The 21,924-nt window shown below is 37.0% G+C and overlaps 2 protein-coding genes across 3 annotated transcripts; both read right to left on the bottom strand.

The window, feature by feature from the left end:
• Positions 1-239: 239 nt before the first annotated feature.
• gpr141 (G protein-coupled receptor 141) lies at positions 240-2,909 on the bottom strand. Its single transcript, XM_015037876.1, has 2 exons — positions 2,370-2,909; positions 240-1,472 (listed from the first exon to the last, which is right to left on the bottom strand). Exon 2 carries the CDS (start codon positions 1,469-1,471, stop codon positions 566-568), a length of 906 nt encoding a protein of 301 aa, XP_014893362.1. The 5' UTR covers position 1,472; positions 2,370-2,909; the 3' UTR covers positions 240-565.
• Positions 2,910-8,525: 5,616 nt separating this feature from the next.
• pign (phosphatidylinositol glycan anchor biosynthesis, class N) lies at positions 8,526-21,886 on the bottom strand. 2 transcript variants are annotated; one of them, XM_015037870.1, is made up of 30 exons: positions 21,573-21,886; positions 20,941-21,213; positions 20,731-20,852; positions 20,531-20,629; positions 19,732-19,838; positions 19,439-19,563; positions 19,169-19,299; positions 18,961-19,080; positions 18,837-18,877; positions 17,807-17,866; positions 17,579-17,671; positions 17,394-17,449; positions 17,210-17,288; positions 16,803-16,985; positions 16,525-16,664; positions 16,147-16,246; positions 15,944-16,036; positions 14,324-14,415; positions 13,903-13,986; positions 13,461-13,566; positions 13,264-13,372; positions 13,028-13,130; positions 12,824-12,926; positions 11,349-11,435; positions 11,086-11,141; positions 10,610-10,685; positions 9,665-9,738; positions 9,413-9,455; positions 9,220-9,272; positions 8,526-9,052 (listed from the first exon to the last, which is right to left on the bottom strand). In XM_015037870.1, the coding sequence occupies exons 2-30, from the start codon at positions 21,165-21,167 to the stop codon at positions 8,929-8,931; spliced, it is 2,886 nt and encodes a 961-aa protein (XP_014893356.1). In that variant the 5' UTR covers positions 21,168-21,213; positions 21,573-21,886; the 3' UTR covers positions 8,526-8,928. The 2 variants fall into 2 exon arrangements, with proteins under 2 accessions (XP_014893356.1, XP_014893355.1); XM_015037869.1 differs by lacking the exon at positions 13,903-13,986 and having other exon boundaries at positions 21,573-21,885.
• Between the last annotated feature and the right edge of the window lie 38 nt (positions 21,887-21,924).

Raw genomic sequence — 21,924 nt, 5'->3', positions numbered from 1 at the left:
TGACATATAATTCAAGAAACTTTAGATTATGTTTAGCAAACTGTTGGAAAGACATATATTTTTTTGATCAAACTTTAAATTTTGTATTGTGATAATATTGTGAGTAAGGATCTGTTGTGTATGTCTTCATCAGCTTCAGTGGTCTCGGATCCTGTCATGGTCCCAGACAGGACAATGTGTAGTACAGATAAAGTCCAGCAGATGGCAGAGGTTTATTTATCTTGTAGTCGAGTTCAAAGTGGTTTTCAGATTGCATTTATTACTCGGCATCATATAAATTTCTGCTATTCATAAATACAATATCAGAACTGGACCTGAGTTCATAATCTCTGGCAAAAACATTTTTTATTAATTCAACAACCAAGCATTTCTGCAATAATAATAATAATAATAATAATAATAATAATAATAATAATCAGTTGAAATAATATTGGTTAGATAATGAAGCAGGCAAAAGGATCACAATTTGATATCAAATAAAGATCAACAAGAAATAGAAAATAGAAATGCATGTCGACGTTTTACATCAGTTTGTCTCCTGTATGCACATTCACAGTTTTTGTGTTCACACAGTCCTTCTTCTAAAGCACATGTGGAATGTTCTCCTCCCCAGGAAGGTGAGCATGTCCAAACAGTTGAAAGTGGTCAGGCTCAGTAAGACTTCGTTGATAGGTTCAAGCTCAGGTTGCCTGATGTAATACAGCCGAAAACTATGGTAGGGAACGAAGCAGATTAGCATGATCAGTGTGAAGCAGAGGCTCTTCAGTTGAGCCCCGAAGTCTTGCTGAGACCTGCATCCCTGGCGATCCCTTTTGTACAGAGTCCACAGGACGTTGGCCTGAAGGGCTGTCAACACAACAGCAACCACTATCACCAGTGTGCTTAATATGTAGTTCAGCTCTTTGGCAGATGTCATGCTTTCTGCAAAATGAAAGCAATGAGTGGAATTTTTATCTTGATCTGACTTGCCATAAAAAGAAAAAATGATGCAAGGGATTAAGATGAGCACAATGACCCACATCACTACACTGCCGATGAGTGCTTGCATCCTGCCTAAGGGCTCCACCTGCCTGGTCCTACAGTAGTGTGGCCACAAGCGAGTGACGAGGATGATCATGTAGAGCAAAAACGACATGTACATGTGAATGTGGATCATAGCGCTCACCATTTTACACCACTCGGGACCCAAATTCCACTTGTTGGTTACATAATAGTAAATTCTGAAGGGCACCGTCAGAAGGAAGACGAAGTGGGCGAAAATGAGGTTAAACACGGTAATAGAGGTGGCAGAAGCAGCACTGGACTTCAAGATGTGCATCATCAGGCTCAGGCTGACCGTACCGCACAGCAGAACCACAGAGTAGATGACCGTGAGGGTAATGTGGAAATCTGGGGATGGAGCAGCGGTTGGTGTAACGTTCTGAGTCGTCATGGAGGTAGACGGATGCTGCGGGGTCACGCTGGAATTCATCCTAAAGAGAGAAGGTTTCAGACAAAATTCATTGTTGGAGACAAAAAGGAAGTTGGTGTAACAGTTAAATGGGTAGTGCTATAATGACAGGGAAGAAAATGTGAGAGTCATTGTTGGCTTTTTATAACCTAAAAATCTTGGTAAAATAAAATACAGGCGTGGTACTATAGGAACTTATTCAGCTATGTATTCCGTCTTGTGTAAAATGTGAAAATGTAATTTGTTACAAAAGCTACCTATAACCTTTACATGTGCTATACCGTCCAGACTAATTTACCTTTTTATTCTCAGTCTGATGCATTCTGTTTTGTCGAGTTGGCCTTTCTGCAGTCTATTTAGGTTTTGTATTTTTTCACAAGCACATTCACTTCTGTTCATGAAACCATGACACTGACGCATTTCATCATCATTTCAAAAGTAAAGACATTTTTACTTTTGAAGGTTCTCTTATCACCATCCTCTTGCAGTTTGTTTGAAAAAAAAAATATGACCAATTTACATTAAGGTTTTTGAAACAAAAATACTAAAATGTACAACTATACATGAGTTAAAATTCTTAATAGAAATATTCAAAGCTCAGGACTCAGTTCTGTTGTAAGACTGTCAGTGACTTACAGGAAGGGTCGGTATCATTTGAATGAACACATCTTATAAAATAAATTTAGAGCTAATTTAGAGAACTTAGTGCCTTACTATTGCTTGGTCAGGCAGCTTGGTTAGCAGCAATAAATTTCCCCCTAAACACCAGATTAGCACTACTTACAACAAAATATTGATTTTCTTCTGAAGAATATTTTGACAATGTGTATTGCTTGTATATTAATAAAGAGAACAAAGCAATAACCTCATGCTGAGCATAAGAAGAGATGTAACCTATAAGCTTCCCATGTAGACTTACCTTGTAGTCAAAGATTTGGCTCCTGCCTGATTTTAGGAGTCCCAGCAAAACGTTAGAAACTCTGTCTATCCTTCATCCCACTGGAGTGACAACTCCAACTTTCGACAAAGTCATTAAGCATCCAAACGCTTTCACAAATATGCAATTTGCTGTATCTAAAGTTAGTGTAGGTTATTGAAATGAGCTACGTGTGTCGGTGTCGAGAGCCCTTTTGCATACTGCCTGTCTGTACTTTGTTTGAAACAGGAGGTGACTTCATGTCAGCATAACCACAGAAATGGTAGCTTCCTTCTTTTGGCCACCCTCGGTTTCCACTCTGTTTTTTGGGGGCTTTTTTTTCTTGCTGCTGTTGCTATTCTTTAACTCCAAGAAATACAACATTTACATAATTAATTATACCTCACATACAGCAAATTACTTTTATTAATGTCAAAAAATGTCCTTTACATTTGTCCAACTTAATTTGTGCAAGCTTATAGTTTATTTTACCTCATAGCATTTATGGTATACATAAATCTAATGAATTCTTATTTGTATAAAAATCTGAGAGCATCTGAAATTTCTTAACTGTGTGGTAGCAGGCTGTTGCATTATATCGCCATAGCATATGCTGATAAACATGTAAAGAGAAGTTACTCAGGATATCATGGTACGAGTAGCGATGTTGACATATATCTTTAAATATTGCAGTCAGTTGCAAGCATTGCAAATGTTTTAGGTGTTGTTGATGCTAACCGATTTATGTTTTCGCATCCACCTGAATAATGTGTAGTTGCGCCACTGATCATCCATCCATAATTTAGTCTATGGGTTTCTGTGAGGGACTTTCTGAACTGTCTGAGGAAGCTGCAGTACCCGTGGCAACTGCGCAAGCCACAGTTACACTTTGTTGCTTCAACGTCAGTATGCAAAGCTGCATGTGGGTTTAGTTTGTTGACCCTGTAATAAAATACACATCTGGTCTTGTGATTTATTTTACTATGCAAAAAATTTCTGTCAAAATGGAAGACATACATGTCTTGTTCCTTAATTTCAAACCCTTAGTTAGAGGTTTCACTTGCATGATGATCATTAGCCCACTAAAAGGACAACTTTCAGTTCAGCTTCAGCTTTTTTTCCCAGATTCATGTATTTATCAGGCTCATTTTATAAATTGATTTCTTATTTGAACCCATAAAAGAATGTCCAAAGCAATTGAGTGTTTACTTCTAGTTGATGTTATTTGATCAGTGTCAAACTGGAAACTTGATACCATCCGTTTCTTTGAAGAAACTGATGGTCATAGTTCTTGAAATAAAGAATTATGAAGCTCTTTATTTTACATGAAGAAATGTGACCATCAGTTTTCAAGAAAAACAAAACAAAAACAATGGTCATAGTTCTTCATAGAACTATGAAGTTCTTTGGTAGTCTCTGGTCAGTGTACTTCTTCTAAATTTGCTTATAACGTTTCTTAAGGTTGTCAAAAAAAATCAGTCTCTTGAATTTTAAGTCTGCTACAGCAATACTTTTTGTTCGAATGCTGTTGAGTGTGTGCAATAGCCCCATGTGGAGAGATGAGTAACACTGAATTGACCCAATTTCAATGTTGTGTAAATATGCTCTCACACCAACTGCTGAGACCAGTTTATTCATAATTTAAATAGGAAAACCAATCAATATCCTGTAAACTCTCCGATGGGGTTGTTTGTATTTTTCAGTGTTTTGAAGTTCTTGTTTGGTTTTGTTCAATCAAAAAACTTATGTTGGAATGTAAGTCTTTCAAGTTTACAACACCATTTTTCCCTTTACTGAAAGCTCTAAATAAAAGTGTGATCAATTACATCCAGAAGTCACCAATTAGCAGCGTCTGCCTGTGTATTATTCAGTCCCAGTTTAAATCCAGCTGTGTGTTCAGCTGTGTGCTTAGACTAGGCTTTAAATGTTTATTAGATAACATTAACAAGCAAAAAGCATCAGACCGAGGAACAACGTAAGTGATAAAGTTGTGACCTTTTTTTTATAGCATTGTTATAAAAAAATGTCATGAGTTTTGGGCATTTGAGCTCTGTTCAATAAATCACTTCAAAATGGAAAGATTGTAGCACAACTGCAAAGCCACAACAGGTTTGGTGTGAATAAAACAATAAGTACTGAAGGCAATTATTAACAAAGTAAGCAATTTAGATCAAAACATTTAACTAAACTAAACTTCTAAGCACAGATTTAAAAAAAAGAAGAAAACTAGTGATCTAAGGAAAAAGTAGTAAAAAGGAACCAGGAATAAAATTGTAACACCAACAACCGATAAACAAATGGAGGGCTATCACAGATCAGTGTGAATATGTACTTTTAAGAGCCAAGGTTTGGTTTGAGGAATTAGAATGAGGCCAAATTATCTCTAAAAGTTGACAAATAATAATAATAATAATATTAATAAAAATACAGGAGCTGCCAGGAGTTCAAACAACCATTTTGTAATCCGAGCAGAAGATAAACATGTTAAAAAACAACAACAAAAACCTACAATGTTTGTGTGTGAAACACAGACATGGATTGACAACTTGGTAAACAAACCACAGGCATCTAGGGTTAGCAGCTCATCAAACAACAAAGGAAATAGTGGCTGTGATGCTATTTAGCCATTCTTGTGAGTCCCACATGTACTGGTAAGTACCAGCACTTACCACTACTTGTGTATGCACCTTACGGTTAATTTTTGCAAGAAGAGAACAAGCTATGATTCAAACACTGCAGAACTAATGGTGGCTAACTTCTTAGCATTAGGAGAGCTTTAGCTTTGGCAGCCGGGAAAATTACATAATATATTTAGAAGGACTCCACAGAAATATTTTATACAAATACAAATCTCTTACTAGGCATTTATAGCAAGAGAGAAAGTGAAAACACCAATAGCCTCAGCTCTGCCTTGCTTTTGGCTTGCATTAGATGCAAACAAAAACACAAAGAAATGAACAATATTTAAATAGTTTCATCCTGAACTAATTTTCAGGTCACAGTGGTAGGAGGTCCAGAAAGAAAATAGACATGCCTCATTGTCAATGCCAGGCAAGATGAATATATAGCTCCAACTGTAGTAACCAAGATTGTATTTAACCCTTTCACGCATAGTGGTCACTACAGTGCACAGCTATCTAAAGGCCACTTTCTTGTGTTTCTTGTGGATTTTTATGTTATAAATGCACACAGTCCACTGAAGTAGACACTAGTGCATCAGGCAAAACACTGCCAACTACTGTCCATCTATTGCAAGTGGAAGAATGTTTTTGTTAAATCCAATATGGCTGACAGACGGAAGCATATCAGACTAACTCGGAAATATCCAGTCCCCCCTCCTACGGTGGAAAACTCTTGCAGGTAAAAAAAAAAAAAGACATCAAGAAACCCCTAAAGACTAATACTACTGATGTATTTTCTAAATAACAACTTTGTATTTGGAGAAAATTACTACTGATCACCTGTCCACTGAAGTGGACGGCATGCACCAGTGACAATATTTTGACAAGTATTGATATCAATACTCTGACTATATCTACAATATGCAACATTTCCAGCAAATATTTTGACAGTAAATAAACTTACATATTTTAGTTCTTAACTTGATGTCCATTGTTGCCATTAAGAAGTAAAGTTTTCATACGTTACAGGCCAATGGGAGCAGTAGCTGCAGTGGAGATGAGGATGATGAAGAACCTTTGATCACTGAGGTAAATCAAGATGTTGAGGGACATGAAATAACTGGAACCTACAGATTACAAACCTGTATGCAGTCCAAAAAAGAAATCAAATTCTGGCCTTAACAGATCAGGAAGTGAAGACATTTCCAGTAATAAATATGGAATCATGTCATACCTCAGATACCCGAGGTCAAGAATGTATTGATCATCAGAGCCAGGTCTTCATCTTGACATCATACTTAGTGTTTTTCACTTCTTGGAGAAGGTGAATCTGTTACATTTCAAGGAATCTGTAGCTTGTGTGCTAATAAATGAGGGTTCCATCCAGACACGCTCAAGAGTACCAGTGCCATCCCATCTAGGGCAGTGGTGTCCTCTGCCTTGAGGTCCAAGATCCTGCATGTTCTAGTTCTCTGCCTGGTGGTAGCAACTTCCTCCTCAGCATTTCCCCTTAGGTCTTCTAATGAGCCACCATTTGATCCAGGTGTGTTGAAGTAGAGAGAGAACTGCATGTGCAGGATGCCGGTCCTGCAGGATCGACTTTGGACACCATTGGTCTAAGACAAACCCATGAGATCAGGCTGAGGTCTGGAGAACACTGGCCCTACCTCACTGCAGCCAAAAATATCAACATGCAAATGATCCAACCTGCAGACAAAACTAAATACATCTGCATCCGATGTGTTGTTTGCAACCTGGGTGCTATGCACATCTTCATACAAGATAGCCTTGATTTTTAGAAGTCTAAAACTGAAGAGACAGAAAACAACAGAATGGCTGAAGTGTCATATTCAATGTTGTTAGTTTTATAAAATTAAAAATCTCCATAATAAAATCATACTACTTGAGAAGGAGCCAAAATAAGACTAAAATGAGACCAAGCGGTTGAATGAGAGGGACTGAATTAAGGGATCTATAATAGTGAACATTAGAGCAGGATAAGAGTTGAAGAGAATGTTATATATTTATGCATTCTGTTAAATAATGTCAAAATATATTCACAATATACAGCTTTCATTAGTTGAATAGACATAAGCGCATGTTGTCCACCTAAGTGGACACTTGGACAAATCCTAAAAAATATATATATATTTTTACAAAAAAAAAAAAGGTCCCTTATTTTTATGCCCTAAGAAAATCAAAAACACTTTTTAAAAAAATCCTGACTTACAGGAACATAATTCATGCATGATGGGGTTAAATTCAAGAGAATACTCAGACCAAATATGGACCTTTCTAAGTAAATAAGAGACAAGTTTAAGAGGGATTCATCAAGTATGGCTGAAAAGGAAAGGTTGGATCAACATAAAGAAATATCAGAAAACAGTAGAATAATTATCAAAAGACAGTTTCTCTACCTGTATACTTACATTGCTCTCTGTTTTCAGCTTGACCATCAAAGGTAAAATATTCCTCTTTTGGGCACAGTTTAGCAGCTTAGGCTTAGGTCTTGTTGCATTGAACTAAGCGAAGGTGGGTTAATACAACACTCGCACTAACCTGTAAATTCCTCAATCGCATATTAACTGAGTGCTTGCTTGGGAATTCAAGCTACAGTAAAGAGCCACATGAGGAAGTTCTTCTTGTTGGACTAGAACATTGACCAGATAAACCACATTTTATGATCAAAAAGTTACTCAGTACTCTGGTAGACCTTATTTTTCTCTTTTTTTAAACTCTTATATTTTTAGACGACTCCTTCTTACTACTTGAGTAGAAAATTACTGAATTAGTACTGTTCTTCCTTGAGTACAATTTTATGTATTTTTTAACTGATTATATCTTGTTGATCTACCACAAAAGTAGCAGCTTAGGCTTAGGTATGATCTGTAGTGATAAAAAAAAAAAAAAACTAAAAATACCGTCCCTGTGGTAAATTATGGTTTCGATCATAAACTGTCTGCACGTTCAGCGCCTTGTTCTTTCTTGCTGCTAATTTGCTCAGTTTATAATGCAAGCTGTTTATGCCTTTGTCTGTAAATAAGTGGAATTTAAAAATTTCTCCTGCAGAATTAAGTTTGATCAGCAGTTTTTTTTTTTTTTTTTAAATTAAGATAAATTTCTACTGTTAATGGGGGGGGTATTATGTATTTTTCAGGCACATGGTGCCATTTTATAACACAAGTAAGGTACTATGTTACCTTCACTTGACATTAAAATGCTGTATATATCTGATGACTATGAGGCATCAAGGCATACCCTGAGCAAACATTAAGACACTCTTGAAAGGCAACAACCGTTAAAGCAACAATTGTTAAAGATTGTTGCTTTAACGATTGTTGCGTTAAAAGCAACAATCCAGGTATGTGTGTGATTCCCTCACACGAAATGACATAATAACATGATATAAAACTCAAAAAGGTCTATTTTGGATAACATACTCCAAACATATTAGTAAAGGCTACGGGTCTGATGCAACATGTTTCTATTACTGTCAAATTGTATCTTGTATAAATCAGCTAGTAAACAGACAAATCAGTTCCTGGTTCCTTTTTTTTTTATTAGTGAATATGCAACAACAGGTAAAAACATCCTTTCCCTTTATTAAATTCCATGTACCCTTTACACAAGCTTGTGTTAAACTTTAAAATCACAAATCCAGAGTTTGTTTAAAAAAATGATTAATTTATAGTTAAATATTCAAAACACACGTCCAATTATTTTTTTATTTAATTTACAATTACACCTGAAAAAAAAAATAACTGGGTGTTTAGAGGGTGGTGTAAAAACAGGGCTTGGCAAAATTGATTCTTGAGCTCTTTGAAGGTACTTTCCACATTAATGCATTTATATAAAAACTATACTAAGTATATCTAGACAGAATAAATACAAAACATTTGGCATACACAACCTACAACTTTTGAGGCAAAATAAATTTGTATCTAAGGAAAGTGCATCTTCGATCTATTCCACAGGATGAGTCTTTTTGAGGTGAGAACGTGTGTGACCACACTTAGCAGCATCAGGAAGATCGTCATCGACATCACTATCACGTAGTGACTAATGCTGTAGCACACAAAAAAAAATATACGTTTTTTTTTTTTTTTTTAGGTAAATCTGTGTATTGCAGGTGACAGAACAGCAGCAAAACAAAAAGAAGTGGAACAATCTGTGAAAATATGTAATGAGTAGCTGGTGTTTTATCAACACCAACTGTGTTCTTGTGGACTTACCTTGTGCCAATATCCAACCAGCTTCCATAGTCTTGCACCAGGAAGAAGAAATGCTGAGGACAAGGAAGTTAAACAGTTACCATGTAATGTTCACATAAATTCTACATTAATCAGAAAAGGTATTGAGCCAATAAGGCTTTTTAGGGTGTGAATTAAATTGCCCAGTAGTCTGATATTATCTCAAGTAATTTACCAGTGCCATGACATCAGAAATGACCAGGACAATGAGGAATAAACTGGAAAGGAAGAGGACATAAAAATAAAAAAAAATCAAATGGAAAGAAAACATGAACAAAACAACCAAAATGTGCAACAATATCCGTGTACTGCAGAAACAGCATAGATGCAATTTGTATTTTATATTTCTTAACAGAATAAAAATGTGTTCGTGTTGATAAATTGAACTTGAACAAAATGTCAGATACAAATGTCAGACCAAAATTACCTTCTTGATGAGAGCTGTGTTGCAACCTGGATGGTCTCAAAGGTACACATTACTATGATAAATGGAATAATAACCTGAGAGGGAACAAAAAAATACAATTTTAAAGAAACTTAAAGACAATCAACATGAAATCAGCAATTGTAATTGGCGCACACATTCACACGCTGGTGATGGGAAGCTATTGGATTGTAGCCTGGGTGGGGGCAGTCTGACAGAAGAGAGGCTGCTATATCGCATCATCTGCCCTTCTAATTAATACCAGCAGGCGAGGTGGTTGAAGCTTCTTGCTCGACTACATGGAGAAGGAATTGAATTCCAGAGCAAACTCCTACCACCGTTGCAGCGAACATTTAACAGAGAACAGTTCAATCCATAATCTGACAATGGAAGTGCATGACACCTGCGGACCAACCCAGGCATGTCTGTCTGCTTAAACTGACAACAAGCCAGCCTTAATTAAATCAGGCAGCCATGCGGCCCACGATAAACTCATGGAGTTAGTGCAGATCAAAGAAATAATCCTTGATTTGAAAATCGGTGTCCTCAAATACTCTCCAATCAATCTGACTGAGGCTGAGCTCCGTCTGAATGAAAACGGGGTGGAAAAAAATGTAGCCTTCAAATATGTAAAGCTATAAGAAACGTGCTCCAAAAGATTTGCAGTTGTAATTGCAATGAAGGGAAAAGAATACTAGGAAGCATCGACTCAGTGGGGCTGAGGCAAATGCAAGTGCATATCACTCCTTTCAGATTGTTATGTAAAAAAAAAAACACACACACACAAAAAAAACATTCAATCTTTTTCTCTCTGCTTCACAATTTCATGTTTGTCTATAAGTTGAGTGAGTTCCTCTTCACATTTTAATGGGGAAATGTAAAGAGAAATGAATAATACTGTGAAGTTCTTCACACGACATGACATAACAAACACCTAGAGTGGCCTACCTTCCACATCATGAGCCCCCCCATGATAAACGGGTTGAAAACAGTGAGGAAACAGTAGATGGAGGCTGGGTCAAAACTAGACAACAGCAAAAAGAGGAAGCATCAGTAACTACAGAGAAAACTAGAGTTAAAGTAAATCGGAAACATAAAAAAAAGAACCATTTTTGAGAAGAACAGCAGACCATTAACATGTTGCTTTTAAACTTCACATTTCTGTAATTCTGTTGGTGGCAAAGAAAATGTCGTGGTTCAAAACCTTCAGAGCCTAGTTTCACTAAACAAACTAAAGCACATCATAAACGGAAATACATTTTCACAGTTCACTTCTCTGCTTCCTCTATTTAAATGATCAGAAGGCATCTTTAATAAAGCAAACACTGATGAGACCAAGCACACAAGATGGGTTCACATCGTGTCATTTGTAACAAAAAACAAGCACAAGAAAAAAGGACGTTCAAAAACAAACATTATCCTACCTGTTAATGGACGCTATGTTCCCTGTGCCAAAGAAAGCTGTTATTATAAAAAATACCTGAAGAAAATAATAGGGAAAAAACTGAAGTAATGTGAATGTAACATATTATTTAACTATTTTAAGGGTGCTGCTAAAATTCTATAAAGGTTATCTAAGCTCATAAGGACTACCTTTAACAACCCTCTGAGAATAAAGCACCTCAATTTACTAGCTCAGTTAGTTCTTGTGGTTTAATTGCAAACAATTACAGCACACCAAGGATACAAAAAAATATGATCTTCTGATGTCGTCCAGCTTCAGCTGTCGGATTTTGGTAATGTCAATGTTGGCTGAGAAATCAATTGTAGACAGCTGAAAACAAAGGAACACAATTAGAAACCACTTTTGGGCGTTTTTAAGGAGCAATTTGCATTTGGCGCATGATCGACTGAGTAAAAACCTGATAAAATATCTCCCACCAGAAAGGTCACTTGCCTGACTTCAAACTATATTCACCATGTTCTCACAACATGCGATACATCGCATTAATTCTGTTTCCAACTTCACATGTGAACAAACGGTCTACCGCAGAAGAAATGTGGGTGAAAAGCTTGTGGCAACATTAGACAAAAATTTGGATGGGGTCAAAAGTCAGAGAGAAGAAGAGGAAGAGGAGTGCTATTGATCCCCCACAATTACAATTTACGATATTTTGTCATCAAAACTTTAGCCATTGTTTACAGAACATTCCTCTGGAGTACATTGCTATATTGACAAGACTAATCAAAACTGTTTTATCCAAAAACAATGAGACAAGGACGTGTCATTCTGAGGCACTGATATGTTCACTGACACAGATATGTAATTTTAAGAGATGAACTACAGGTTTTGAGAAACAAACTGGCTTCTGTAGGTGATCCACACCATTTTGGCCCATTTCTCCAGACAGTGTAACAGAGTCTGTTTTTTTTTTTTGTTTTGTTTTGGTTTTTTGTGCTTCCTTGCAGAACTTTTCAGCTCAACAGGCACATTTTCCATGACTGAGATCACGTCTTTGCAGGGGCCATTCGACTTTGTTGTATTTAGACCACTTTGTGACTTATCTGGTTGCATGGTTAGGGTCATGGTTCATTTGGAAGACTTGTTTGACCGACTCTAGCCAAACACTTCAGTTACAGTTTTATCACACAAAATAACAATATTTGTCACTGTATTCAATTTCGCTTTTTTTTTTTTTATTATTGCTTTTGGAGAAATGATTATTTCCTAGCTGAATGGTCTTTCAGGCTATGTTGTTGCAGAATTTGTTTTGCAGTGAGTAATGACTTCAGCCTGCATCTTCACAAGGACTTTTGCATTTGTTCTGGTATTAATACCAACATTTCACACCAACTTATACTTATAACATGCAAAAAAGAAATTCTCTAGAAGGTTTGAGGTTTTTCCACAAACACAAAGCCACAACCTTACTATTTGTTCTTTCACCAACTATTTAAAGGCATAACAGTCAAAAATATTATGACAGACATGATTCTGTGATCTCTCTCTGACTAAAGTAGGAAAACTTTGGTCTGATTCTTTGTGCAAGAGTGAGTAAAAAACAATTAAATGTTATATTCTTTTATATTTTAAGTCTACTAGCGAAAGCAAAAGATACATAGTAGTTAATATGGACACAATTTTTTTTTTTTTTTTTTTTAAACCAGACCTCCTGCCACATCCCCAAATTTTTCTCATTATAACTTGCATTCTAATGCTACCTCCTGTCTTCTGGAGTCCCCCTGAGCGAGTAAGGCCTCCTGTTCAATGTTGATCCACACAAACATCAACCAAGACAAAACCGGAGGGAACAAGGCCTCTGACCTAAGTAGGATGGAACAGAAAGAATGTTTGCATTCGGCAGATTTTCTGAAGCTGTAAAGCTACAAAATACCAACTCAATTTAAAAAAAGATCTCGCCATACCCAGTACTGAGAAGCAAGTAAGTGGATGTGAGAGACAAAAATATGCTGAGGAGTCGGTGAAAGAGACGCGTTGAGCTCAAAAGAGGAACAAAAATAGAAGATGCTGAGAAAAGACAGACAGCACACATAGCTTCACTGTTGCATCAGATCACTGTTTCAAATCAGAACGTGCGTTTTAAATAATAACTTCCAGTGGATTTTCCTGGGACATTGAGAAAAGTCTTTCGTCCACCAACCTAATGTGCTCCAGCTGATGATCTGATTTAGAAGGGGCAGGCCTTGTTTCTGCTGCAGGCTGGAATGTGTGAGCGATGGGACATACAAACACACGGCCACATGGATCATCTGTTGGGGTTGACAAGTAATACGTCTTTTAGCAATTGTTGAGAAGACAAAGAAAATAACACCCGGACCTGGAAAAGCAAACAATTACCTGACTGAAAAATTGCCGTCTGTCGCTTGTGCGCAGCGGTGTCCTCCGCTGTGATGACCAGAGATAACAGGCCGAAGTGAAGAGAGTAAGCAGGCCTGCACAGGCACTGAGGGAAACAGAAACTAAACTTTAACTTTCTTTTGTTTGTTTTTGAAAATCAAAGGTGTTATGGAAGAGAGTCAAGACATCCTGCTAAAACTCTGTGCAGAGTGCCTCAAAAATATCTGCATTAATAATAATAATCTCTTAAAATCCTTAAAATGGGGAATTCACCTGAAATTGAACACATGTTGAGTTTTTTTTTTTTTTTTTTTTTTTCTGTGTTTCAGAAGATATATTGGAATATTTGAATTTAATGCTAACAAAAGCTAATAAGATAAAAAAAAAAAGTTCTACAAATGAGAAAGCATGTTTATGGAGGAAAAAACTTCAAACGTCTGACCTACAGAAGAAATACATCCTTGCAACCATTTCTAGCAACTTCCACCCACAACTTCTACTTAAAATGATGATGCATTTTTCATACCTGGGAAGAGGGAAGTTAATGCATTTTCACTTGCTTTTTGCCCAGTTTTAAAGAAGTTATGCTTACACAACTTCACTAGAAAATACAGTACTGATCTAAAGCCACCTTATCTTATGTCTTCAAATCCAAAACAAAAACAATCCTACTTTTTTTTTTTTTTTTTTAATTGTGACCTGCCAGAAGCGCTGTAAATGTTTCACTTAAGAAGTTGAAAAAAACTAGAGCAATGAAAAACCAAATGTCTAAATGTGACAGCATTTCATTTCTGAGTATGAAGATAATAGGATGCAGTGGCAAATGTTCTGATAAACCCAAGCAAAATAAAGGAAGTACTCACACCAGACGCAGGTTAGGCTCTCTGCCCACAACGGGCATCAGGGGGAAAACAGCCAAGCACAGGCAGCCAAGAAACCAGCTCAGTGAGCGAAGCTACACAGGAAAACAGTCAAAAAGAACCACAAACAGTGGTGAGTGGGGGATTAAGCACACAGTGAAATTTTGTTTAACGAACTTGCGAAAAAAAAAAAAAAAATTGCAACAAAAATTAGTACGCACAATTTGGACTTTAGAAAACTGAAACGTCAGATTTCTGTATTTCTACAAGAACTGAGGTATTAATAGTTTTCAAGGTCAGAGTGACTAAAAATATGAAGTGTTTTTTTTTAAAAAGGTTAGCATGTTCTTTTTTGAGACGTTTCAGGTTTTTTTTTTTTTCTAAGCTTTTGAGTCCAACATATGGACTCAAATGTCACTACAGAGAAAACCTTCACATACAGAGAGGTTCCTTGTTGACTTCGATGGTTGCATGGTGCAACGTGTCGTTGCGAGGTGTTTGTGGTAATATATTGGGTTTTAAATTCACCAAACATGGAGAAGTGAATTAAGAACAAATGTCTCTACTCTAGTCTTATCTTTCTAAAAAGAACATTATTCCAGAAATGTGGTAGTTTTTGCTGCCAAACTTTTTTTCTTTTTCTTCTATTTGTATTGTTAGCTATGTTGTATGTTACGTTAACTGAAGCCTGTAAAGTCTAAGGTGCGGCACCTTCTCAAAACATTACAATCTGAATTAGCTGGGACGTCCACCTCCGGAAAGATCGGGAATTACGTCAAATGTTTTCTAGTTACTTTTTTTTTTTTTGTTACTGCTGAATGTTGGACATAAAATTGTTTCCAAATAAACTTACAATCATTACCACATTTGTTGGGCAACAGGAAATGCTTCTAACTGCACATATTTGTGCTACATATCAGCAAATTGCTTTTATTTAGATGATCGCTCTTGATCATTAAAAAAAAATGATCGTGTGTGTTTGAATAACAGCAATCGTTCTTCAAAATCTTTCGAATTACAGCAGACGTTTAATTCAATTAATTCCATTGCTCCATGTCAGTTTAATACATACATTGCAAACTTGGAGTTAGATATGAATAATTTTAGAATCTGGGGAAGACCAGATTATATTTAGCTTTTCCTGGTATGTAAATGTGTAAACTCTGAGAAACAAAAAGCTGTTCTATTTAGTCTGACTGTTTACGTCTTCTTCGAAACATACCGTAATGCAATCATCATTTTATTTATCCACATCAATGGATGTTTTTTCAGGAAATACATCCATTGGTACATTTTCCTGGAATATGTCAATTCCAGGAAGGAAAAAAGAAAAAAACAAACAAAAAAATTTCTCTGCCAAAAATTTGTGGGTTTTTTTTGTTTTGTTTTGTTGTGAAAAAATAAAACCGTAGGATTGGTTTCGGTTTCAACATTAAAGTGACAACATTCTTAACACGCAAACGAATCAGCAGGAAACATCATATTGTTGCTGTATTTGTTTGAATATGTGTTTATCATTCTAAAAGAAAAAAGAAAAAATCCTGAACAGCATCAGTGTTCCATGATCTAATCACTAACTTTTATTGGTCCCACACAAGCTCACAAATATGATCTTCTAGTTACCTTGGCTTTGCCAAACAATCCCGAAAGGAGTGGCCACAGCGAAAGGAAAGCCAGGCCTACAGTCAGCATGGAGCGATGAAAGAAACTCACCACCTGGGGGCAGCAGATGGCAATCAGTGATCCAGGATACAGACTGTTGTCAGACTGCATGCACCAGTTACAACTCGGATTGAACAGATCTGGGTTGGACTCAAGAGACTTACAAGCAACTCGATCCCAAATGCAACCAGCACAAAATAGCCCAAACATTTCCAGAGTGGCAGAGAGGGAGCTGATCGGATCAGATCTGACAGAGCTCCAGACCTAAACAGGAAGAAAATATTTCAGTTGTCAAGAAGAAGAGGCAGAAAATTAGGAAATTGTTATCTATTTGCAGAGGCTAGATTAAAAAAAAAACAAACAACGCAACCTCAAAGGACCTAAATGACACCTAAATAAATATGTCTGAGTGCAGTTTGGTTTCTCGTGCGATTACTCAAATTATAGTGTGGGCCATGCAGGAACTTTGCGCAATTTACACTTACATCATGAAAGGTACAGATGCTAATCTGTTTACATTTCTTTTTAAATGTGTTACTTACTCTTTTAAAGCAGAGTACCACACAGGAACTGGCAGCAAGCAGTATATATAGTAGGTAATAGGACTTCTTTGGATAAGCAGGAACAGAGTGATCACCAGAGCCACAGCAACACAAAACCTGGCCAAATTCTGATTGGGATTCTGCACACACACACACACACACACACACACACACACACACACACACACACACACACACACACACAAGTGCAATACCAGTTTAACAAGACAGGCAAGAGTTGTAAACCTCTTTTTGCGAAAGGACTCTGCTGTCCCCACCTGTTTAGCGAGGTTGGGATGACGAATGAGGCTGGCGTGAGTCCTCAGTATAACCAAGATGACATACGACGTCCAGCCTATGAATCCCAGCACCACACTGCAACCCAGGAAGAACCTGTCGTAGGTGTGGTAGTAGACCAGGCCCTCTAGAGACAGGGATATCAGAGACTGGCACAGAGTGATCTGACAAGAGATGGAAATTATACGGGAATCAAATGGAGTGATTATGATTCATTCCAAAGGAACGCTAATATTATCACACAATTATTGAAAACACAGTTATGGATTTCACAGCAGTTTGTAGTTTTCGAAGGGATTAAACAGCAAAACCTCAGAACCAATTTGATGCCCATCTAATATTTCCTGATTAAATTTAAACATAGTTTAATCAATTCTCTGATATTTACAGCATCATTGTACTTCTCTAACTGTATCAGTATCCGGGCCCTGTGAGTGAATTCGGCTTGCTTTGACTCAGTCAGGAGTCTGGGGAAAAAAAAACAAAAAAAACATCATCAAATTACTGACCTGCTTATCTTAAGATAAAAAACAAGCTAACTTGTACTGTATTATCCTGTGTATTGTACTCACTGGAATGGTGTGAACAGAAAAGGTAGAGTTGTCTCTTTTTTCTGGATCATTTTCATCTATTGGAAAAAAACAAAAAACAAAACAACAACCGTGGTGTAATTGCTGTGTACCAATGACAGTAGTACAAAAGTCTCACACTGTGCGACATGGCAGTTAGTATACAGCAGAAGTGCATGCTGTGATACCTTGAACTGCTCCAGTACTTGGATGGCATTAGTGTACATGCTTTCAGCTTTGAACTGGTCACTGTTGTTGAGGTAGAGGAGAGGCGTCACTCCCTGGAAAAACACACACATATAGAACCGTGTCGTGAGTAGACGATTCTCTTTCAGGCAAGCTAAGTAATGCACTGAAGAGGTATATTTTGAGAATTGTATCTATTTGATCATTATTATGATTATCCACCGACTTACAACAGAGTTAACTGGAATGGGCAAACCAAGGAGAGAAGCCATGAGTGGAGCAATATCAGCCTGTAATAAAAAAAAAAAAAAAAGAAAATAAAAAAAAAAAAAAAACGGGAAAAACCGTTTACACAACTTGACCTTATCAAATTGCAATAATTTATTTCTACAAATTATAATTTTGTCAGACAGATCCGCACAAAGCTTTGCATTACATAAAAATCTGAAAACGATAGTGAGCACTGTCAGTTTTGCTCATGTCTGCTTCTCTTATGAAAGTTTTCCTTCCGCTGCCTTGTAGTTTAGTTAGACAGTAACGGCGCATTAGGTCCGTAGTTGTTACTGTGCTGTTTTACGGTTGCAGCTTGGATTAGCACTCAGTGAAATGCTACATTGGGGTGTGTTCATATTTCTATTTTATTTGTAGGCTGGATGCTTCTTTAGAGCAATCACAAGTGTTACTTTTGAAACTTGGATGCTTTAATATTTAACTCATGTGTTTATTGCTGTACAATACTGCTATATATATATATATATATATATATATATATATATGTTTATTTTTTTTTTTCCAATAAATACACTAAAAAGATTAAACAAAATTAAAGCCTAGTCCAAAACCTGCTCTCATTTTCTCCTCAAACTGACTTGTTTCTTGTGTTCCTTGGTCTTCATGATGCTGTTTGTTTCCTAATGTTCTCTATAATACCTCTAAAGCTTTTTACTGAGACTGAATTACACACAGGTGGCACTGGATTTTATTTATAAATAACAGAGCAAAGAGCAGTGGTCAAATTTATAGACACATTAAAATGTGTCTATGACACATAGACACATGTGTCATAGGAAACATAAAATGTGTCTATAAATAAAATAAAACTGTTGTACCATTTTTACTTCACTTTACAACCATGTGCTAACTTGTACTGGTCTATACCATAACACCCCAATAGCACATATTAAAGTCTGTGGTTGTAATGTAAAGAGTTCAAGGGGTATTCACACAACAGTAAAAAAGAAAATGTTGCATTCTTCTCACCTGATTTACATCAGCTCTACGAATATGCTCCAAGTTCCAATCTGGAAAGGAGACCAACAAGAAAAGCAAAAGGCTTCTATGAAATCAGGCACACATTTTCAAAAGCTGGCAAAAGTTGATATACCTTTTAAGTATCCATCCTCATATGGCTGGGCTTCTATGACTCTCTGGGCCCTGTTAACTCCAGCTCCCCACACCACTAACGGTGTGAGCGTTTCAGAAGGATGGCCTGCACCGTGGGAACCTAGAAGAGGGAAACTTGCAGTAAATGAATACCTTTTCTTCTTACTTGTGTAGCAGACGTCAAAACTAAACCTGTACAAAACCCTCACCCCAGTTTGTCATGCCATGATCAGAGGTAAACACATAGGCAGTTCTCCCATCATGGCCAAAGAAGTCCTCCATCAAAGACACAACCTCGGCTACACCAGTGTCCACCAGGGCAATGTTGTCCAGGTATTCCCTGTAGAAAACACAAAGAGCAAGGCAAAAATGATGCCTCGTGAGGGATTGTTAATTTGTAAGAATATGCAATTAAAGTTCAATAAATTCAATCCCAAAAGCCAGGAGAGAAACATCCCAACTCAATATAACCTACTTACTGTGACATTGGTCTGTGAGCATGCCCATTAGTGTCGATGCCAAGCAAATGCAGAAAGAAGATGTTTTTATCCTCAAGCAGAGTGGCTTTCAGAGTGGAGTTAGTCTTTGCGGCTTGAAAGAAGGACTGTCACAAAGTTTAAACAGAAACACGGTTATTCTAAGAAAGCGCCATGAGGTGCCTTGTCTCTGCAGATACTTAAAAGAAAAAATCTAAAGTGGCAGACTTAATTAGTCGGCATAGATGTACAAATTGCAGCCGTTATCTTTCCGATCAACATCTCAACAGCGGTACCTTGACTTGAGTGAAAACCCAGGTGTCCAGCCTGGATGCATCTGTTGAAGCAAAGTCCTCTTCCTCTGCTGGGTATGTGTGGGTATAAACATGGTCACCAGTTGCACCTAAAAGAAAATGCAAATACTAAAATAGTAAACAGCAAATGAGCAATGTCATTGTTTAACAATACAGAAAATGAAGAGAAACATTTAGAGATTCTGTGAAAATAAACAATAATAAATATTATTGTTGTTGTTATAAGTATTTTTATTCTCTTGAGAGGTTAGTGGTTCATTGTGTTCATAGCAATAAATGATAATTTTTGTGATTGACTCACACAAATACCCCCCCCCCCCAAAAAAAAAATGCCATTTCAAAATGCAATGTTCTAATTTAAAATCAATAATCATTCTGTAAATCCTAGTTTGTGTTGTGTTGTTTACCATCTAAACAGAGCAAGAAACAAACAATAAACAAAACGTTAAAGAGTTTGGTCTTTTTGTGTGCATTTACTCAAGGCCCAAAATGATCAATGAGTTGAAAAAGACTTGCGTACTTAAGTTGCATCTACATCTATAAATGTAGATGGTTATAGATGTATAACCATCTACATTATACATCTATAATGTAGATGGTTATAGGACACCATCTACATTTAAATCAATATGAAGAAATTGTATCTTATAAGTGAAAGGATAACAATTAAACTCAATTGCTTTTTTCCATGCTCAGCTTTCTCTTTTCTTTTTACTTATTCTGACTTGATAAATAAAAAGAAATCATACTTTTTCACGCTAAGTGGGAACTTGTTGACTACCTTTGGCAAACATTGGGAGGATGTCTGGGCTCCCCCAGCACCAGGTGCTTCTGCTCTCATTAAACACTGAATCAAACTCTACTGGATTCTCCTTCCAACCTGAAAACATGCAAAGAAAATGTTAATAACCCTCATAAAGAGACGATGCAAAAATCCTGCAAAAATGTATTCTTGGAAAATCCCAACCTTTAGCAGCCTACCTTTAGCAACTGCACTGACATCCTCATAGAAGCCTGCGATCAAAGCAACGTGACCGGGCCGAGACTCAGTAGGTACACGTGTATGAGAGACGCCCCAGGTGCCGGTCTCCTCTATTACGGTCCTGATGGTAAAAAAAAGTTTAGGTCTATTTAAAGAATAAAAACAAAGTGTGTTCAACTTCACTGCCTACTTTAAATCTATTTCCCAACCTTAGGAATGGAGTTCTACTTGAGCTGTTGGGAAGCAGCGTGAAGAGACTATCAGCTCTGAGGCCATCAGCCACAATCAACACCAGTCTGGAGGCAGGGGGTGCCAGCGGCGTGGACTGGGGTGTCATGCCGTGGACCAAAGGGGATGTGAAGTAGATGTCAAAGATAGATAGGAAGAAAACTACATGGACTGTTAGTCCCATCAGGAAAAAGGTGATCATCTTCATTTTGATTGAAGACTGCCCTGCCTTTACAGAGGAACGCTGAGGTTTCCTGAGATGAAGGAAAGGGAAAAAGCATAGAAGTAGAAAGCCATAGGTAAAGATTATATTGAAAGTATATATAGTAAATATAGTGAGCTAAAAATAAAGTTTGCAAAGAGAATTCAAATGGAAGACATATCAGCTTTACTATTAGACTGGCTAAGTCAATCTATCTGCTACAGAAAGGCTTTGTAAAAGGACTAATCCGCTCCGTTCACCATATGCCACTAGCCAATCTGCTAAACGTCAAACACATTAAAAACCTAAAAAAAAAAAATTGTGGCATTTTAATGGTTACAGTTTTTCCTTTATATTTCATGTATACTAGAAAATCTGCTAGATCTGAGACGGTGGAGTTATAAGTCTTACCTGTATATAATGTCAACTTGATCCTGACATAAAGTGCTTTAAAGAGCGCTTTGGATAATATATGGGGGATCGAAAAAAGAAAAATTACCCATTCAAAACAAATGTTTCCTTAAATTTTATCTTCGTAAATGAGCCACCGAAACATATCCAAAGAAACAGGCTGATTAAAGCTGCTGTTTCGAAACAAGATCACGTAATCTTTAAGTGGATGCTTTTACAAAACCAGCGATCCCTCTTTGTAACAAGATTACTACAAGAAATACAGGCAGCACGAGAATTTACTTCCTTGTTGTGACTTTGGCGTTGACTCTTAACGCGTGCGCCCGAGCTTGCATTGTGGGTAATGTAGTTC

The sequence above is a fragment of the Poecilia latipinna genome, unplaced genomic scaffold (genome assembly GCF_001443285.1).
Source record: "Poecilia latipinna isolate Pla-1442-1.1 unplaced genomic scaffold, P_latipinna-1.0 Scaffold421, whole genome shotgun sequence".
Taxonomy (NCBI): Eukaryota; Metazoa; Chordata; class Actinopteri; order Cyprinodontiformes; family Poeciliidae; genus Poecilia; species Poecilia latipinna.
The sequence above is the reverse complement of the archived record's forward strand: the minus strand, read 5'-3'. Positions and strand labels throughout refer to the sequence as shown.